General features: G+C 40.7%; 1 protein-coding gene across 2 annotated transcripts in view; it reads right to left on the reverse strand.

Annotated features, from left to right (window-relative positions):
* Positions 1-17,990, reverse strand: part of LOC117528991 (potassium/sodium hyperpolarization-activated cyclic nucleotide-gated channel 1) — a 243,987-nt gene extending 225,997 nt beyond the window's left edge. The window contains exon 1 of one of the 2 annotated variants that reach the window (XM_034191674.1): positions 17,278-17,633. In XM_034191674.1, the coding sequence (XP_034047565.1) occupies positions 17,278-17,633 (356 nt within the window). Of the gene's footprint in view, positions 1-17,277 lie in introns of both variants that reach the window. The other variant, XM_034191675.1, reaches the window with a different exon arrangement.
* Positions 17,991-19,290: the final 1,300 nt, after the last annotated feature.

Consider the following 19,290-nt stretch of genomic DNA (forward strand, 5'->3'; position numbering starts at 1 on the left):
TTGAAGCCTCCTCTGATGGTGCCTGGTCTTATCAATCAATCAATCAACTTTTTTCTTATATAGCGCCAAATCACAACAAACAGTTGCCCCAAGGCGCTCCATATTGCAAGGCAAGGCCATACAATAACCATGAAAAACCCCAACGGTCAAAACGACCCCCTATGAGCAAGCACTTGGCCACAGTGGGAAGGAAAAACTCCCTTTTAACAGGAAGAAACCTCCAGCAGAACCAGGCTCAGGGAGGGGCAGTCTTCTGCTGAGACTGGTTGGGGCTGAGGGAAAGAACCAGGAAAAAGACATGCCGAGAAGGGGGGCAGAGATCAATCAGCCAATGAAGAGAGGCCAACACGGGTGAGATATGCTCTCTCCTGCTAGTCCCCGTCAGTACTCTAGCTGCAGCATTCTGAACCAACTGAAGTCTTTTTAGGGAACTTTTAGGACAACCTGATAATAATGAATTACAATAGTCCAGCCTAGAGGAAATAAATGCATGAATTAGTTTTTCAGCATCACTCTGAGACAAGACCTTTCTGATTTTAGAGATATTGCGTAAATGAAAAAAGGCAGTCCTACATATTTGTTTAATATGCGCTTTGAATGACATATCCTGATCAAAAATAACTCCAAGATTTCTCACAGTATTACCAGAGATCAGGGAAATGCCATCCAGAGTAAGGATCTGGTTAGACACCATGCTTCTAAGATTTGTGGGGCCAAGTACAATAACTTCAGTTTTATCTGAGTTTAAAAGCAGGAAATTAGAGGTCATCCATGTCTTTATGTCTGTAAGACAATCCTGCAGTTTAGCTAATTGGTGTGTATCCTCTGGCTTCATGGATAGATAAAGCTGGGTATCATCTGCGTAACAATGAAAATTTAAGCAATACCGTCTAATAATACTGCCCAAGGGAAGCATGTATAAAGTGAATAAAATTGGTCCTAGCACAGAACCTTGTGGAACTCCATAATTAACTTTAGTCTGTGAAGAAGATTCCCCATTTACATGAACAAACTGTAACCTATTAGACAAATATGATTCAAACCACCGCAGCGCAGTGCCTTTAATACCTATGACATGCTCTAATCTCTGTAATAAAATTTTATGGTCAACAGTATCAAAAGCAGCACTGAGGTCCAACAGAACAAGCACAGAGATAAGTCCACTGTCCGAAGCCATAAGAAGATCATTTGTAACCTTCACTAATGCTGTTTCTGTACTATGATGAATTCTAAAACCTGACTGAAACTCTTCAAATAGACCATTCCTCTGCAGGTGATCAGTTAGCTGTTTTACAACTACCCTCTCAAGAATCTTTGAGAGAAAAGGAAGGTTGGAGATTGGCCTATAATTAGCTAAGATAGCTGGGTCAAGTGATGGCTTTTTAAGTAATGGTTTAATTACTGCCACCTTAAAGGCCTGTGGTACATAACCAACTAACAAAGATAGATTGATCATATTTAAGATTGAAGCATTAAATAATGGTAGGACTTCCTTGAGCAGCCTGGCAGGAATGGGGTCTAATAAGCATGTTGATGGTTTGGATGAAGTAACTAATGAAAATAACTCAGACAGAACAATCGGAGAGAAAGAGTCTAACCAAATACCGGCATCACTGAAAGCAGCCAAAGATAACGATACATCTTTGGGATGGTTATGAGTAATTTTTCTCTAATAGTCAAAATTTTGTTAGCAAAGAAAGTCATGAAGTCATCACTAGTTAAAGTTAATGGAATACTCAGCTCAATAGAACTCTGACTCTTTGTCAGCCTGGCTACAGTGCTGAAAAGAAACCTGGGGTTGTTCTTATTTTCTTCAATTAGTGATGAGTAGAAAGATGTCCTAGCTTCACGGAGGGCTTTCTTATAGAGCAACAAACTCTTTTTCCAGGCTAAGTGAAGATCTTCTAAATTAGTGAGACGCCATTTCCTCTCCAACTTACGGGTTATCTGCTTTAAGCTACGAGTTTGTGAGTTATACCACGGAGTCAGACACTTCTGATTTAAAGCTCTCTTTTTCAGAGGAGCTACAGCATCCAAAGTTGTCTTCAATGACGAGATACTCTAGCTCCCTTACAGAGTTTAGGTAGCTACTCTGCTCTGTATTGGTATATGACATTAGAGAACATAAAGAAGGAATCATATCCTTAAACCTAGTTACAGCGCTTTCTGAAAGACTTCTAGTGTAATGAAACTTATTCCCCACTGCAGGGTAGTCCAACAGGGTAAATATAAATGTTATTAAAAATGATCAGACAGAAGGGAGTTTTCAGGGAATACTGTTAAGTCTTCTATTTCCATACCATAAGTCAGAACAAGATCTAAGATATGATTAAAGTGGTGGGTGGACTCATTTACTTTTTGAGCAAAGCCGATAGAGTCTAATAATAGATTAAATGCAGTGTTGAGGCTGTCATTCTCAGCATCTGTGTGGATGTTAAAATCGCCCACTATAATTATCTTATCTGAGCTAAGCACTAAGTCAGACAAAAGGTCTGAAAATTCACAGAGAAACTCACAGTAACGACCAGGAGGACGATAGATAATAACAAATAAAACTGGTTTTTGGGACTTCCAATTTAGATGGACAAGACTAAGAGACAAGCTTTCAAATGAATTAAAGCTCTGTCTAGGTTTTTGATTAATTAATAAGCTGGAATGGAAGATTGCTGCTAATCCTCCGCCCCGGCCCGTGCTATGAGCATTCTGACAGTTAGTGTGACTCGGGGGTGTTGACTCATTTAAACTAACATATTCATCCTGCTGTAACCAAGTTTCTGTTAGGCAGAATAAATCAATACGTTGATCAATTATTATATCATTTACCAACAGGGACTTAGAAGAAAGAGACCTAATGTTTAATAGACCACATTTAACTGTTTTAGTCTGTGGTGCAATTGAAGGTGCTATATTATTTTTTCTTTTTGAATTTTTATGCTTAAATAGATTTTTGCTAGTTATTGGTGGTCTGGGAGCAGGCACCGTCTCTACGGGGATGGGGTAATAAGGGGATGGCAGGGGGAGAGAAGCTGCAGAGAGGTGTATAAGACCACAGCTCTGCCTCCTGGTCCCAACGCTGGACAGTCACAGTTTGGAGGATCCAAAAAAATTGGCCACATTTCTAGAAATGAGAGCTGCTCCCTCTAAAGTGGGATGGATGCCGTCTCTCCTAACAAGACCAGGTTTTCCCCAGAAGCTTTGCCAATTATCAATGAAGCCCACCTCATTTTTTGGACACCACTCAGACAGCCAGCAATTCAAGGAGAACATGCGGCTAAACATGTCACTCCCGGTCTGATTGGGGAGGGGCCCAGAGAAAACAACAGAGTCCGACATTGTTTTTGCAAAGTTACACACCGATTTAATGTTAATTTTAGTGACCTCCGATTGGCGTAACCGAGTGTCATTACTGCCGACGTGAATTACAATCTTACCAAATTTACGCTTAGCCTTAGCCAGCAATTTCAAATGTCCTTCGATGTCGCCTGCTCTGGCCCCCGGAAGACAATTGACAATGGTTGCTGGTGTCGCTAACTTCACATTTCTCAAAACAGAGTCGCCAATAACCAGAGTTTGATCCTCGGCGGGTGTGTCGTCGAGTGGGGAAAAATGGTTAGAGATGTGAACGGGTTGACGGTGTACACGGGGCTTCTGTTTAGGGCTACGCTTCCTCCTCACAGTCACCCAGTCAGCCTGCTTTCCCGACTGCACAGGATCTGCCAGGGGGGAACTAACGGCGGCTAAGCTACCTTGGTCCGCACCGACTACAGGGGCCTGGCTAGCTGTAGAATTTTCCACGGTGCGGAGCCGAGCCTCCACTTCGCCCAGCCTGGCCTCCAAAGCTATGAATAAGCTGCACTTCTCTTACTTCTCTTCTACTCGGCCCCTTGTATGCAGTTTACTTTTCTCCTCATCACACCAGCATGCTCTCTCCCTTAACCAGCCATATGTAGTGTATGTACGTAATTCGTACATTAGCACAGTTTGCACCCTGCTGGACAACAGCCTGCTGCTGTTAACCCCGCCCTCGACTAATCTGGTATCAAAATTTGATGTGCGGTCTGCATGTTTACTTTGGGGAAAATGCCATTCCCAATGCAACCCTCATTTATCCAGATTTGGGACTGGCACTTAGTGAGGACTGACATGTGCACAGCTAACCAAAAAGTTTGCGTCGATAACAGCTAATCAGCGAACTGAAAAATTAACTTTTATAATGCTAAACTGATAAACCACTAAACAATTTAACAAAAAGGTACAGCTAACCGATACCTGATAACTTTCAGTATTGTCTCCTGTACACTCAGCTACTGACAGGCTGGTTTTGAGTTTAAACACCCCCAATGCTTCTGATTGGAATCACAGATGATCACAAACCTAACACAACCAACGAGCCAGCGCTTCAGTTTTTGTGCGCCCTGCCCACTGCTGTAAGGAAGAGTTATTTCCATTCACAGAATACAGTGGTTCAGCTGAGGCTGAAGTCCTCAAAAGAAAGCAGGTTTAACTTATGGTTTTGATTTATGAACCAAATTAATCCAGATAGTTTTACATTAATGTCAAGTCATTTGTACAAAGTGAAAATATAACAAACATCTTTTAATTTTAAAATAATACACTAAATCTGAACTTTTAAACATTAACACACACAGATGCCAAACTGCATTATGGGTAAACGGAGCCTCAATTTCAATTCAATTTATTCACTTTATATAGCGCCAAATCACAACAGCATCAGCTCAGGGTGCTTCACACAAAACAATTCAGAAAACAAAATAAAATTTATTAAAAGATCAAAAAGCATAGTAAAAGAGTAAAAAAGTAAAAAGCATAGTTACATAATATGCCAGTATGTAATAAGCCATCCAGTAGATGGGTCAAAATGCATAGAACACTGCCATCTACTTGATGGTAGTGTGAATGATGCCCAGTTATATCATATGGTTGTTGCTGCCTGAATTACAACTTCAGACTTTTCAGTTTTGCAAATGCTTTTTTTAACAAATGAAAAAAAATGACATATTTTACAAATACACATTTATTTGGAAAGTTATGTGCCCTTTTTTAACATATAATGAATCAACAAATCTGTTATCACAGGCTCAGTTTACCCATGCAATTTGGCATCTGTGTGTGTTAATGTTCAAAAGTTCAGAATTAGTGCATTATTTTAAAATGAAAATATATGTGTTATATCTTCACTTTGTACAAATGACAGCTGACATTAATGTAGATAAACTATCCGGATTAATTTGGTTTATAAATCAAAACCATAAGTCAAACCTGCTTTCCTTTTGAGGACTTTGGCCTCATGGCTGGACCACTGTATGCTGTCAAAGGATGTGACTTTTGGTTTTTTGGGAGGGTTTGTAGCAGCCTGGCGGCCAGGCCCCTTCTGCTGGGGTAGAGTTGAGCTCATCTCCTCTCAGCTGCCTCACTGCTGCAAAATACATAGCAGACAGGAGCCAACAGGGTTTACTGTTACTAACTATGTAAATAAACATTAGTGGTCTAAAAGTTATCAGAACTAAATTTATTGGAAGCTAATTGGTCCACTGATGGTTTTTGAAGTTGCAATAATAATTAACGGAACTGTGCCCACCACTGGTGTGCACCCCCAGTGGTATAAAAAAATGCAAATCATACTGTTAAGATAAGCATTGGAAACAAACTGGGACCTGCAGAATTAAAAAGCATCCTTGCAGCTCCATTGTTTTTTGGCCACTGTACAAATCTTGAAAGCCTGAGGTGTAACTTCATGACCACTTTCTAATCATGCAGTGAGCTTGCTGTCATGGATGAATTCCTTCTTCCTGTGAGAGAGAGAACAAGGAGTTCCTCGGAAAACTGCCCTTTGGAAAATGTCATGATGAAGGAACCTTTTAGCAAGCTGAGTTAGTCAAACATTTTCTAACCCTGCAGAAAGAACAGTGCAGTGCAGATCCCCACGGATGACACAGTGTGCCTCCGACTTCCAATGTGCTGCAACACACTCACGCATCGAGGTTCATTATTCTACCTCACAGATCTTTTCCCACATTTCTGAACCTCTCTCCTGCGCACACACACACACATGGGTGATTCTTAGACTACGGGCACTTATTATGTCCTTTGATCATATTGTATGAAAAACAGAAAAAAGGGCAAATTTCACACTTTTATAGTTATCTTTACAATGAAAGTGTGTTAAGAAATTTGTTCTAGTAGTCTATGATGACTTTTTCACGTTTTTTCAGCATCATTATATGCAAATATTGCCATTTTGTGCTTGTCCCACACCCAGACTTTTGATCTTCAATGATAAAAATGAATGGTAAAGAAAAGTTTTTTCTAAAGTTTTAAAATATCTCTGAATAAAATATCAGTAAAATAATCAAAACATAATTGGGGTATTCAATGTCATACAACTGTTGTGATTTTTTTTAAACAAAACGTATATAGCGCCAAATCACAACAAACAGTTGCCCCAAGGCGCTTTATATTGTAAGGCAATGGTGTGGTGGAAATTACATTTACAAGGCCAATAGTGCCCGTAGTTAAAGAATCACCCACACACGTTCCCTCCTCTCACGAAATCAGTCCAAGAGAATTACACGTACGATTCAGGTGATGCATGAATGAAAACATTAAACTGGTGCAGCACTCACTGGAGTGTGCATGTTCACTAGTAAGGAACCATCTGCAGAACAGATCGTGACCTCTATATACGAGTTAATAAAATAATAAAAAAATAAAATATGTTTGTGAACATTCAGTCATGTGACACACTGTGCTGTGCAAAGGTTTTAGACACACTCAACTATATATATATATATATTCTGTCATGAGACAAACAAAAGCACAACTTTCTCATTTTAAATGTCTGTTAAACCAGGATGTGTGCGTCTTTGAACTGACTGGTCACTTTTTGGAAGGGGTCAATCTCTTTATGTAATTGTTTTCCGGGCCGGCTGATCTGATTGACTGCAGTGTTGTGCTGCTAATCCTCGCCTGCCATCGCTGAACATCAGCATATGCCCGTGTGGGTGTGGGTGTGCACACAATATCTGCATTACCATTATTCTTACACATAATTACATGGCAAGAGCAGAAAGATCTTCCACAAGCAAGACACATAAAGACCTGGTGGGTGTTTCAGAGATACAATTCCTGCTGTGCTGCATCTAATTATTTCACCAACATCATTGTATATTATCAGCACCATCATGGGCGGCTCCAGAAGAGTAGTCGGGGATGAGTGCCACCCCTGCCGTTTGATTATTCACCCTGAAATCTGTCCTTCAAGAACGACACCAGCTCCACAGAACGTTTGTTGTATAACCTATATGACATGCCGATCTTTACACATTATTGTGCAGAAGATCAGTGTCTCCTGAAACAGCACTAGTGCCCCGCCTACGTTTTCATTCTTTTCATGTGGGTAAATCATACAGTGGTGCCACTGTGTGACATTGCACATAAAGGCGTAAAACAGAGATGATCCCGATTCTACAAGCCTATCAAAACTCAAATCACCTTTTCATTTATCAAGATGACATTTGTTCTCACATTTGTTTCCAGGAAACAAAATCAACTATAGTTGGGTCCATAGGTTTTTGGATATTGGCACAATTTTTGTAATTGGGCCTCTGGAGACCACCACAGTGCAGCTGAAATGAAACAATAAATGTGTGTGTGGACTTTATCTTATATTCAAGGGGATGAAGAAAAATATTGCATTATCCATTTAGGAATTACACACTCTACAAAAGGAACGGCTGTCTTAATTTATGTAACAATTTGCATAGATTTATTAAATATGGCCATCGAGTATTGCGAAGGCTTTGCGTCCATACGTCTGTCTGTCTGTGCTCAGCATAAGTCCAGTCCTATGACTGCCAAAGTCTTCAAATTCACAGGGAACATTCTTAGGACAGAGACCTTGGGCAAGTTCAGAAATGGCTAACCATGACCTATTTTAAGAGGCTAAAAAGTCACATTTTGTTTCAATCTGTTACATTTTGTTTTTGAATGGCGGAGGTGACAGCCAATCAGAGTAGAGCTGCACCATGATGTCAGTGGCTAGTCTCTCCAAAATAGCTTTGTTTTGTATGTTTATATACATGTTTCTCATATATTGTGTTAAAGCTAGCAAGAAATAAACACTTTTGAAAGTGAAAATGCTATTTTTGAAACCTAATAACACCTCTGAACAATTTACAAGACATTTTGCGGACGTTAGCTTAGTGACTTTACAAGCTGATAGCTAGCTGCAAAGCTCTGTTTCATTTGTGTGTTAATATAACCTCTGTGTCATATATTATGTAAAAGCTAGTGAGAAATAAACACTTCTAAAACTGAAAATGCCATTTTTGGAACCTAGTAACACCTCTGAACTCATTCACAAGACATTTCGTGGATGTTAGCATAGTGACATTACAGGCTGGTAGCTAGCTGCAAAACTCTTTTGTTTGTGTATTAATGTATTCTCTGTCATACATTATGTAAAAGCTAGTAAGAAATTAAAACTGAAAAAGCTGTTTTTGTGACCTCATAACACCTCTGGAGTCATTTACAAGACATTTTGCGTAGTTAGCGTGCACGTTAGTTTCCACATACTCAAAGCTAACTCTCTATGGGGGTTAAATTTGTCTCATTGATACCAACAAATGCACAAAGGGTGATCTACAAATATTCCTTGATGTGCACAACTTCCACTCTTGTCAAAAGCTCAAAAGCGCTGTAACTAGGTTTAAGGATATGATTCCTTCTTTATGTTCTCTAATGCCATATACCAACACAGTGCAGAGTAGCTACCTAAACTCTGTAAGTGAGATAGAGTATCTCATCAATAGTTTTACATCCTCATTGAAGACAACTTTGGATGCTGTAGCTCCTCTAAAAAAGAGAGCTTTAAATCAGAAGTGCCTGACTCCGTGGTATAACTCACAAACTCGTAGCTTAAAGCAGATAACCCGTACGTTGGAGAGGAAATGGCGTCTCACTAATTTAGAAGATCTTCACTTAGCCTGGAAAAAGAGTCTGTTGCTCTATAAAAAAAGCCCTCCGTAAAGCTAGGACATCTTTCTACTCATCACTAATTGAAGAAAATAAGAACAACCCCAGGTTTCTTTTCAGCACTGTAGCCAGGCTGACAAAGAGTCAGAGCTCTATTGAGCTGAGTATTCCGTTAACTTTAACTAGTAATGACTTCATGACTTTCTTTGCTAACAAAATTTTAACTATTAGAGAAAAAATTACTCATAACCATCCCAAAGACGTATCGTTATCTTTGGCTGCTTTCAGTGATGCCGGTATTTGGTTAGACTCTTTCTCTCAGATTGTTCTGTCTGAGTTATTTTCATTAGTTACTTCATCCAAACCATCAACATGTTTATTAGACCACATTCCTACCAGGCTGCTCAAGGAAGCCCTACCATTATTTAATGCTTCGATCTTAAATATGATCAATCTATCTTTGTTAGTTGGCTATGTACCACAGGCTTTTAAGGTGGCAGTAATTAAACCATTACTTAAAAAGCCATCACTTGACCCAGCTATCTTAGCTAATTATAGGCCAATCTCCAACCTTCCTTTTCTCTCAAAAAGTCTTGAAAGGGTAGTTATAAAACAGCTAACTGATCATCTGCAGAGGAATGGTCTATTTGAAGAGTTTCAGTCAGGTTTTAGAATTCATCATAGTACAGAAACAGCATTAGTGAAGGTTACAAATGATCTTATTATGGCCTCGGACAGTGGACTCATCTCTGTGCTTGTTCTGTTAGACCTCAGTGCTGCTTTTGATACTGTTGACCATAAAATTTTATTACAGAGATTAGAGCATGCCATAGGTATTAAAGGCACTGCGCTGCGGTGGTTTGAATCATATTTGTCTAATAGATTACAATTTGTTCATGTAAATGGGGAATCTTCTTCACAGACTAAAGTTAATTATGGAGTTCCACAAGGTTCTGTGCTAGGACCAATTTTATTCACTTTATACATGCTTCCCTTAGGCAGTATTATTAGACGGTATTGCTTAAATTTTCATTGTTACGCAGATGATACCCAGCTTTATCTATCCATGAAGCCACAGGACACACACCAATTAGCTAAACTGCAGGATTGTCTTACAGACATAAAGACATGGATGACCTCTAATTTCCTGCTTTTAACCTCAGATAAAATTGAAGTTATTGTACTTGGCCCCACAAATCTTAGAAACATGGTGTCTAACCAGATCCTTACTCTGGATGGCATTACCCTGACCTCTAGTAATACTGTGAGAAATCTTGGAGTCATTTTTGATCAGGATATGTCATTCAAAGCGCATATTAAACAAATATGTAGGACTGCTTTTTTGCATTTACGCAATATCTCTAAAATCAGAAAGGTCTTGTCTCAGAGTGATGCTGAAAAACTAATTCATGCATTTATTTCCTCTAGGCTGGACTATTGTAATTCATTATTATCAGGTTGTCCTAAACGTTCCCTAAAAAGCCTTCAGTTAATTCAAAATGCTGCAGCTAGAGTACTAACGGGGACTAGAAGGAGAGAGCATATCTCACCCATATTGGCCTCTCTTCATTGGCTTCCTGTTAATTCTAGAATAGAATTTAAAATTCTTCTTCTTACTTATAAGGTTTTGAATAATCAGGTCCCATCTTATCTTAGGGACCTCGTAGTACCATATTACCCCAATAGAGCGCTTCGCTCTCAGACTGCAGGCTTACTTGTAGTTCCTAGGGTTTGTAAGAGTAGAATGGGAGGCAGAGCCTTCGTCTTTCAGGCTCCTCTCCTGTGGAACCAGCTCCCAATTCAGATCAGGGAGACAGACACCCTCTCTACTTTTAAGATTAGGCTTAAAACTTTCCTTTTTGCTAAAGCTTATAGTTAGGGCTGGATCAGGTGACCCTGAACCATCCCTTAGTTATGCTGCTATAGACGTAGACTGCTGGGGGGTTCCCATGATGCACTGTTTCTTTCTCTTTTTGCTCTGTATGCACCACTCTGCATTTAATCATTAGTGATCGATCTCTGCTCCCCTCCACAGCATGTCTTTTTCCTGGTTCTCTCCGTCAGCCCCAACCAGTCCCAGCAGAAGACTGCCCCTCCCTGAGCCTGGTTCTGCTGGAGGTTTCTTCCTGTTAAAAGGGAGTTTTTCCTTCCCACTGTAGCCAAGTGCTTGCTCACAGGGGGTCGTTTTGACCGTTGGGGTTTTACATAATTATTGTATGGCCTTGCCTTACAATATAAAGCGCCTTGGGGCAACTGTTTGTTGTGATTTGGCGCTATATAAAAAAATTGATTGATTGATTGATGTACAACCCCATTTCTAATGAAGTTGGGACGTTGTGTAAAATGTAAATAAAAACAGAATACAATTATTTGCAAATCCTCTTCAACCTATATTTAATTGAATACACCACAAAGACAAGATATTTAATGTTCAAACTGATCAACTTTATTGTTTTTGTGCAAATATTTGCTCATTTTGAAATGGATGCCTGCAACATGTTTCAAAAAAGCTGGGACAGTGGTATGTTTGCCACTGTGTTACATCACCTTTCCTTCTAACAACACTCAATAAGCATGTGGGAACTGAGGACACTAATTGTTGAAGCTTTGTAGGTGGAATTCTTTCCCATTCTTGCTTGATGTACGACTTCAGTTGTTCAACAGTCTGGGGTCTCCGTTGTCATATTTTGCGCTTCATAATGTGCTACACATTTTCAATGGGCGAAAGGTCTGGACTGCAGGCAGGCCAGTCTAGTACCCGCACTCTTTTACTACGAAGCCACACTGTTGTAACACGTGCAGAATGTGGCTTGGCATTGTCTTGATCAAATAAGCAGGGACGTCCCTGAAAAAGACGTTGCTTGGGTGGCAACATGTGTTGCTCCAAAACCTGGATTTACCTTTCAGCAATGATGGTGCCATCACAGATGTGTAAGTTGCCCATGCCATGGGCACTAACACACCCCCATACCATCACAGATGCTGACTTTTGAACTTTGCGTTGGTAGCAATCTGGATGGTCTTTTTCCTCTTTTGTCCGGATGACACAACGTCCATGATTTCCAAAAAAATGTGAAAAATGAAATGTGGACTCGGACCACAGCACACTTTTCCACTTTGCCTCTGTCCATTTCAAATGAGTTCGGACCCAGAGAAGGTGGCAGCGTTTCTGGATGTTGTTGATGTATGGCTTTCGCTTTGTAGAGGTTTAACTTGCACTTGTAGATGTAGCGATGAACTGTGTTAACTGACAATGGTTTTCCGAAGTGTTCCTGACCCATGCGGTAAGATCCTTTACACAATGATGTCAGTTTTTAATGCAGTGTCGCCTGTGGGATTGAAGGTCACAGGCATTCAATGTTGGTTTTCGGCCTTGCTGCTTACTTGTAGAAAGTTCTCCAGATTCTCTGAATCTTCTGATTATATTATGGACTGTAGATGATGGAATCCCTAAATTCCTTGCAACTGAACATTGTTCTTAAACTGTTGGATTATGTTTTCATGCATTTGTTCACAAAGTGGTGATCCTCGCCCCATCTTTTCTTGTGAATGTCTGAGCCTTTTGGGGATGCTCCTTTTATACCCAATCACCTGTTTCCAATTAACCTGTTCACCTGTGGAATGTTCCAAACAGGTGTTATTTGAACATTCATCCACTTTCCCAGTCTTTTGTTGCCACTGTCCCAGCTTTTTTGAAATGTGTTGCAGGCATCCATTTCAAAATGACCAAATAGTTGCACAAAAACAATAAAGTTTATCAGTTTGAACATTAAATATCTTGTCTTTGTGGTGTATTCAATTAAATATAGGTTGAAGAGGATTTACAAATCATTGTCTTCTGTTTTTATTTGCATTTCACACAACGTCCCAACTTCATAGGTATTGGGGTTGTACACGCACACGCAAGGCCTCATGCAGATGCCGTTAAAACATAAATATTGTTTTTGATTGATTGATTGATAGAGGGGCTTTATTGAACATGTACAAATTGTACGTAAGATAATAGGATCTTAATAATTAAACAACTGCAAATTATAAAGAACACAATGCTCATACGGCCGAGGGTATTGTAGCATTGCGTTATGTTTTTAAGTTATTTCAACTTAGCCATTACTGAGTTAATGCCAGAAGACTTCTCTCTTTAAGCTGAAACAACTTTTAAAAAAAAATCTATGCAAATGGTTACATCAATTTTTCTAGCTGAGACAGCGGTTCTTTTTTAGAGTGTATGTGAGGCAGTGTGTGGCTTAGTGGTTAGCAGTGGTGACTCACAGCGAAAAACTCCTGGGTTCAATTCCAACCTAATCCTTTCTGGGTGGAGTTTACATGTTCTCCCCATATTTGCATGGGCTTCTTCCCACTTCCAAAAACATGCAGGTGGGATGAACTGGAAACTTTAAACTGACATTAGGTGTGAACGTATTTGTCTCAATGTGGCCCTGCGATAGAGTGGTGGCCTGTCCTGGGTGTACCCACAGAGGTTAATAATGAGTTCTTCTTATACTGACCTTTGTGGGTGAACCCCACCTCTCACCCAGTGCCTGACCCCTGTGATCTTTAATAGGAGTAAGTGGGTTCAGAAAGTAGATAGAATTAAAGCCATTTTTATACATAATGCCTCCATTTTCAGGGCACCTAAATAAATGGACAAACAACATTTAATGATTATTTTTAATAGAGAAAATCACTTTTAAAGCCAGCTTTCTTTGGACAAGTCAGGGGATGGATATGCAACTGTTTCAAAGTTACTGAATATATCTTGGTTGTTTCAGTACCGTTGTATGTGTGTACAGATGCAAAATTACAAAAATTGTGTCACTGTCCAAACACTTACGGACCTGACTGTGACACTTGTCAGGTTTGACAATTCTGCTTTTATTGATATTATTGTTTTAATAACACAAATCGATTTGTTTTGGTGCTATTCTCTATAACATTGCTGAAACTTGGTCAGTAAGAAATCATTGCTTTGGGGAGAGAGAGTGATCGGAATGGAATATCTATTTTATTCAACATTTATGTTTTTTGTTGTTTAATGAAAGAATCCATTATTGTTCAATCCAGAAATAAACAAACCCAAACATATACTTTGTTTTTAAATTGCCATTAGAAATGTTTGCATGCATTTCTGCTTATGACAAAACTAAATGTTTATAATTCGGTTTGTATGTGATACAGTTTGAATAAATTACCCCAAACTTCCAATTAATTCCCTTTAATTCTCATTGAAAGTTTCCAGTGTGGAACATTTTTATTTATTTATTTATTTATTTTTACTTTCACTTTTGATACTGTGTGCTTCTTACCCCGTGTGCTGCTATACAATGCTGCTAGAACCTCAATTTCCCTGAGGGAGTCTTCCCAAGGGAGCAATAAAGTTCTATCTAATCTAATCTACTGCAAATTGCTCCCAAAATAATTCTGATCTTAACTTCCCATTGAAAGTTTCTGGAAATTTTATAAAAATGTTTGTGTTCCTTTGTCATTCAGCTAAATGCTTCATCTCTGCCACAGACGGCTCAGTGGGTGTTTGTCTGGGACAAGCAGGAGTTCAAATATGGGCTTTCATGACATAAATGTATCATTCAAGTTGTTTCAATCTATACTTTTATGAAGAACAGGGGAGTTTTTACATCCATGGACATCGAGGTGTGGGAGTTTGAGGATGACTAACGTGAAACCCCAAACACATTAACAGCAAAATGTGAATTAGAGCTGATTTCATAGAATGTGACCCTAATTCACAGCATCCTGCATCAGGTAGCCTCTTTGTCTGTCAAACACTGAAAATTTCTCATGCTGACATTAAAGAAATAAGTACACCTGACATACACTGAAACTTCCTGACTCTGCAATTCAAACCTAGGTCTACATATCGGTAGCCCAGTTCCTATTCCACATAGCTACTTATTCTGTTATCAGGATTGAAAAGTGGGCCTTATTTGCAAACATTACATATTCAGCATTTTGGAGTAATTTTCCCAGTATTGCATGTCCACATAGCTTTAAATGGACCATAGGTGTGAATGCAAGTGTGAATGTGTTTGTCTATATGTGGCCTTGCGACAGACTGGCGTCCAGTCCAGGGTGTACCCCACTTCCCGCCCTATGACTGCTGGGTTAGGTTCCAGTCCCCAGTGACCCTTGACTGGAATACATAGGTGCAGAAAATTAATCTATGCACAGTATGTATGTATGGCCACATTTTCATATCACTGTCTGTGTATTTTTGTTGTGACATTACCAAAATCGTGGAAAATATTCTCTTGTGATGTTAATGAAAGGCATCGGAGGGCTGATGGAAACCGTGTGCACCCTGAACCAACATGACTTCCTTGTGATTTTGTTATAACACCACTTATACCAATCAATCAAATATTCTGCTGATCAGACCATCTCTCTAGACTTATTGGTTGCTGAAATATAGCAGAATATGTTTTTCAAACCATGTTTTGTTGACCTTGACCTTAGCCCACCCCTCTCCAAAAGTTAATCATCTTGAATTTGCCCAAGTAATACACACACATCTTCAACCACTTATCCAAGATCAGGTCATGGGGGGTTGGAGCCTGTCCCCGCAGTCATAGGGCATGAGGCAGGCTACACCGTGGACAGGACGCCAGTCTGTCGCAGGGTCACATATATAGACAGACAAACACATACACACACACAATGTAAAGTTTCTAATACACCTAACCTACATGTCTTTGGATGTGGAAGGAAGTCGGAGCACCCAGAGGAAACCCACGCAAACATGGGGAGAACATGCAAACTACACACAGAAAGGCCACAGGTGGGAATCGATCCCAAGACCTTCTCACTGTGAGGCAACGTTGCTAACCACTAAGGCACCCATACCATTCTGCTCAAGTAATATTCCCACCAAATTTGGTGAAAATCTGTCCAGCTGTTTTTAAGTTATTTTGCTCAGAAAGGATAATATTCTGCTTCCATGCTTCACTGCTGCATCAGGTAAAAATGTGCATTCAAATTTATTGGAACTACTACTTTTTATGTTTTCTATCTCAAACATTGGTGGATTTCATTCAAATTCTAGAGTCACCCTTTGGAAAAAGGTTTTGGAAGTTCTGTTACGTGCTAATGAAACAATGAGATAGGTGGACACCTGAACGCTTATGTGCGCTATAGTGACCATCACCAAACATTTGCGCCTTCCCTCATCCACCACACTGATGAAACCCGGGTGGCGCCCCTGAGTAACCAGGACTAAACGCTGGAACCTTGAGCGAGGGCATGATGTGAGCTGCAGGCCGAGATCAGCACCACGGACAGCGCGGCGCTCCACGCGCTCAGGGAACACCAGCGTGGCCCGTGTGCCTGCGTCACCTGCACCAAACACCCGAGTGGCACGCTGGTGGCGCACACAGGGTCGGACGAGCAGCTTTTCATCGGCTGAGTGACGAACCGTCAACACGCAGCTCCGCCTGCACCTGTGTACAAAAAAAGCTTTAACCAAATCACAGCGGGGAGAGTTTGTGTGAAGTCCGTGCGCGGCTCGCTTTGACTAAAGCACATGCACATACTCGTGCACGCGTTGTGAGAGTGTAGGTCGAGCCTGTTAACATCATAAATAAACGTCGACGGTCACTGATTGGATGATAATGAAGCAATGATGATTGTGCAGAAACGCATTCCGTCACATTTCCATCAAACCAAATCACTTCCACACGAATCCCGCCGGTACCGGGTCCGAATGATTCCAAACGCAGTTTTGCACCCATGATTGCACACGCGGTCGTTTTAACAGTGACATTCCTCTCTGCGCGTTTTTTCCCTCACTGCATTGTGCGGCTTTGTGCGCAAACGGCCCGCCGTCTCTCAATCCACACATACCCCCCCGCCTGCAATGCAAATGTTTTACAAACGTGATGGTGCAATGACATTGTGTGCGTTACGTTCAGGTACACGGCGTGAATTAATGTCGCAATACACCGGATTGCGCGCCGCGCCGCCGCCGTGCGCTATAGGATCTTGACATTCACCATCCTTTTCCCAAGGACGTTTCATCGGTGCACCTTTTTTTTTTTTAAAGCGCTGTGCGCGTGCCCTCCGTGCTGCATTGAAACTGACAGAACACCAAGCAGCTCCGTGATAAGAAACGCACGGAGGTATAGACTGCGTTTCAGGCCAGTGTTGGTGTGGAAGTGTGCAGACCTGAGAGGGACGGGAGGGGTTTGGTAAAACTGGGAGGTGTGGGAAAGGGGGGGGGGGGGGGGGGGGGTGGATGGATGGTGGGAAGCAGGTGTCTTTTCCAACCCTTACCTAAAATCGCTATATGGATGAATGATCCAGTATCCGGCCGTTTGCACCCTCTCCTGCTCTTTCTCCACGGCTTTCTGACTGCCGAACATACGCAAGGAGAACTTATTGACTCCAGGCTGCATCATGGCCCCAAACTGCCTCTGCATAAACCCGTATTGCCTGGACGCCCCTTCCAAGTCGTCAAAACCGACCATGGCCTCTTCCCGCTCCCCCTTGAAGCTCACGGAGTTGCCATGGTCCTTCATGTTCTGGCTTCCCGTGCTGTTTTTCTGTATGGAGTCTTGCCTCTGAAAAACATTATTCCCATCCGCCTTCTCCTCTTTGGCGCTGGAGAACGAATTGGATTTGTCTTCCATGGTGTTTTCCAGGTTTCCTTTAGAGCCGAACGTTCCGTCTCCTGCTCGGGCGAGCTGCGCGTAAAACTGGAGAGGACGCGCCGTGAGCTCTCCTGTGTCTGTTGATGTCCTTCAAAGTGTTCCAGCTCCCCCTCTCTTTTTTTCCCCCTTTTGCCTTCAGCGTGACTGCTGCAAACTGAGACACAGCGCCCGACGACCCGGTGGATCAGGTTTCTTGGGTTACCGCCATCTACCGACCGGCCCGGCTCCTGTAGCGTCCACAGCTCCTCTCCCTCCTCACAGCACTGCGGTTTACTGGCACATGCTCCTGCACCTTATTTACATAATATGATAATGACGATCGCTCCCTCCCGCCTCCCTTCTCCTCCTCTTCTCATCACTTTCACGCGCAGCAAAGTTAATTCAGATCATTTCTTGAAAATCGGATCATTCCCGGTGCGTTCTCGTTTTGGCACCGCGTTTCTTTCCCACTGAGGAGCAAGAACGTGTGGTGTCGGCGTGATTCGACTTTTCACGAGAGAAAAGCAGCGGAACATCTTGTGGATATCACACCTTTAACTGTGTTGGAGATATGATCCAACATTTAGAGTTGGATCATAGTGACACCATAAAGATGAGTCACATTAAAGGGGTTCTATGCTGCAAAATTACCTTTGGGGTAATTTTTACTTTAATTGAGGTTTGATGTTAATCTTCAAATCCCACAATTCCTTCACTGTGGTGGCTGAAAATATACCCGCTGTAAACTAAATGCAGCTCATTTTAGACTTCTGTGACATAAGTCGCAAGCATATGGTGGCTGAGAGAGGACACTACCAATTTAAGGCAACATTTGCAAATGTGAAAAAAATCTTTTGTACATGTTCATCATAAAGTCACTTACATCCAGTCAACTAGAAATATTTTAGTGATCAATATGAGGTTTTGATTAAATTTCCATGGGCAGTGGTGATATTATGGTGTTTTGAGGCAATGTTTTCACTTTACCTTGACAAATCAATTCCAAAAGTTAATCTGGGGACACTAACCCAAATTATATTCTCACCAAGTTTAATGAAAATACATCCAGCCATTTTTTAGTTAATTTGTGCACATACACACACACACACACAGTATTTTACCGTTAGATGATGTGTGTAAAAATACATTATATTGCTGTTTTTCTTTTACAGCATTTTACAGTTTACTGATGCGTTTAAAAATACCTTATTTTGCTGTTGTTTTTTGTTGTTGTTTTTTTACTTTTACAGTATCTTACAGTTGAATGATTTGTTTTGATGCACTACTACTAGTTTATATTTTTAACATACATTTTAATACATCTTTTTTCAGCCTAAATTAATAAGGGTTATGCAGGTTATACACATAGGAGTCGCTGCACAATATATGATTAAAGGCATTTTTGTTAAGAGAAAGTCTACATTAGATGTAAGTGGTTGTCAGTCTTCCCCAAAATCTGTCTAAAACTGTACAAGCATAAATCAAAACATAAAATGTTTATTGTGAGTGAAGAATGGAGCAAAATCACTATTTTCAATAATTAAATAACGTGAGAGAGGAAAAAATGCTTCTTACTGCACTGTACATTTTATTTTAATATAAAGAGAACAACTGCATTTTAAAATAGTGCTAACAAAAACATAATGACATTCCCTCT

Source organism: Thalassophryne amazonica, chromosome 17 (assembly GCF_902500255.1).
Source record: "Thalassophryne amazonica chromosome 17, fThaAma1.1, whole genome shotgun sequence".
In the NCBI taxonomy this organism is placed as follows: domain Eukaryota; kingdom Metazoa; phylum Chordata; class Actinopteri; order Batrachoidiformes; family Batrachoididae; genus Thalassophryne; species Thalassophryne amazonica.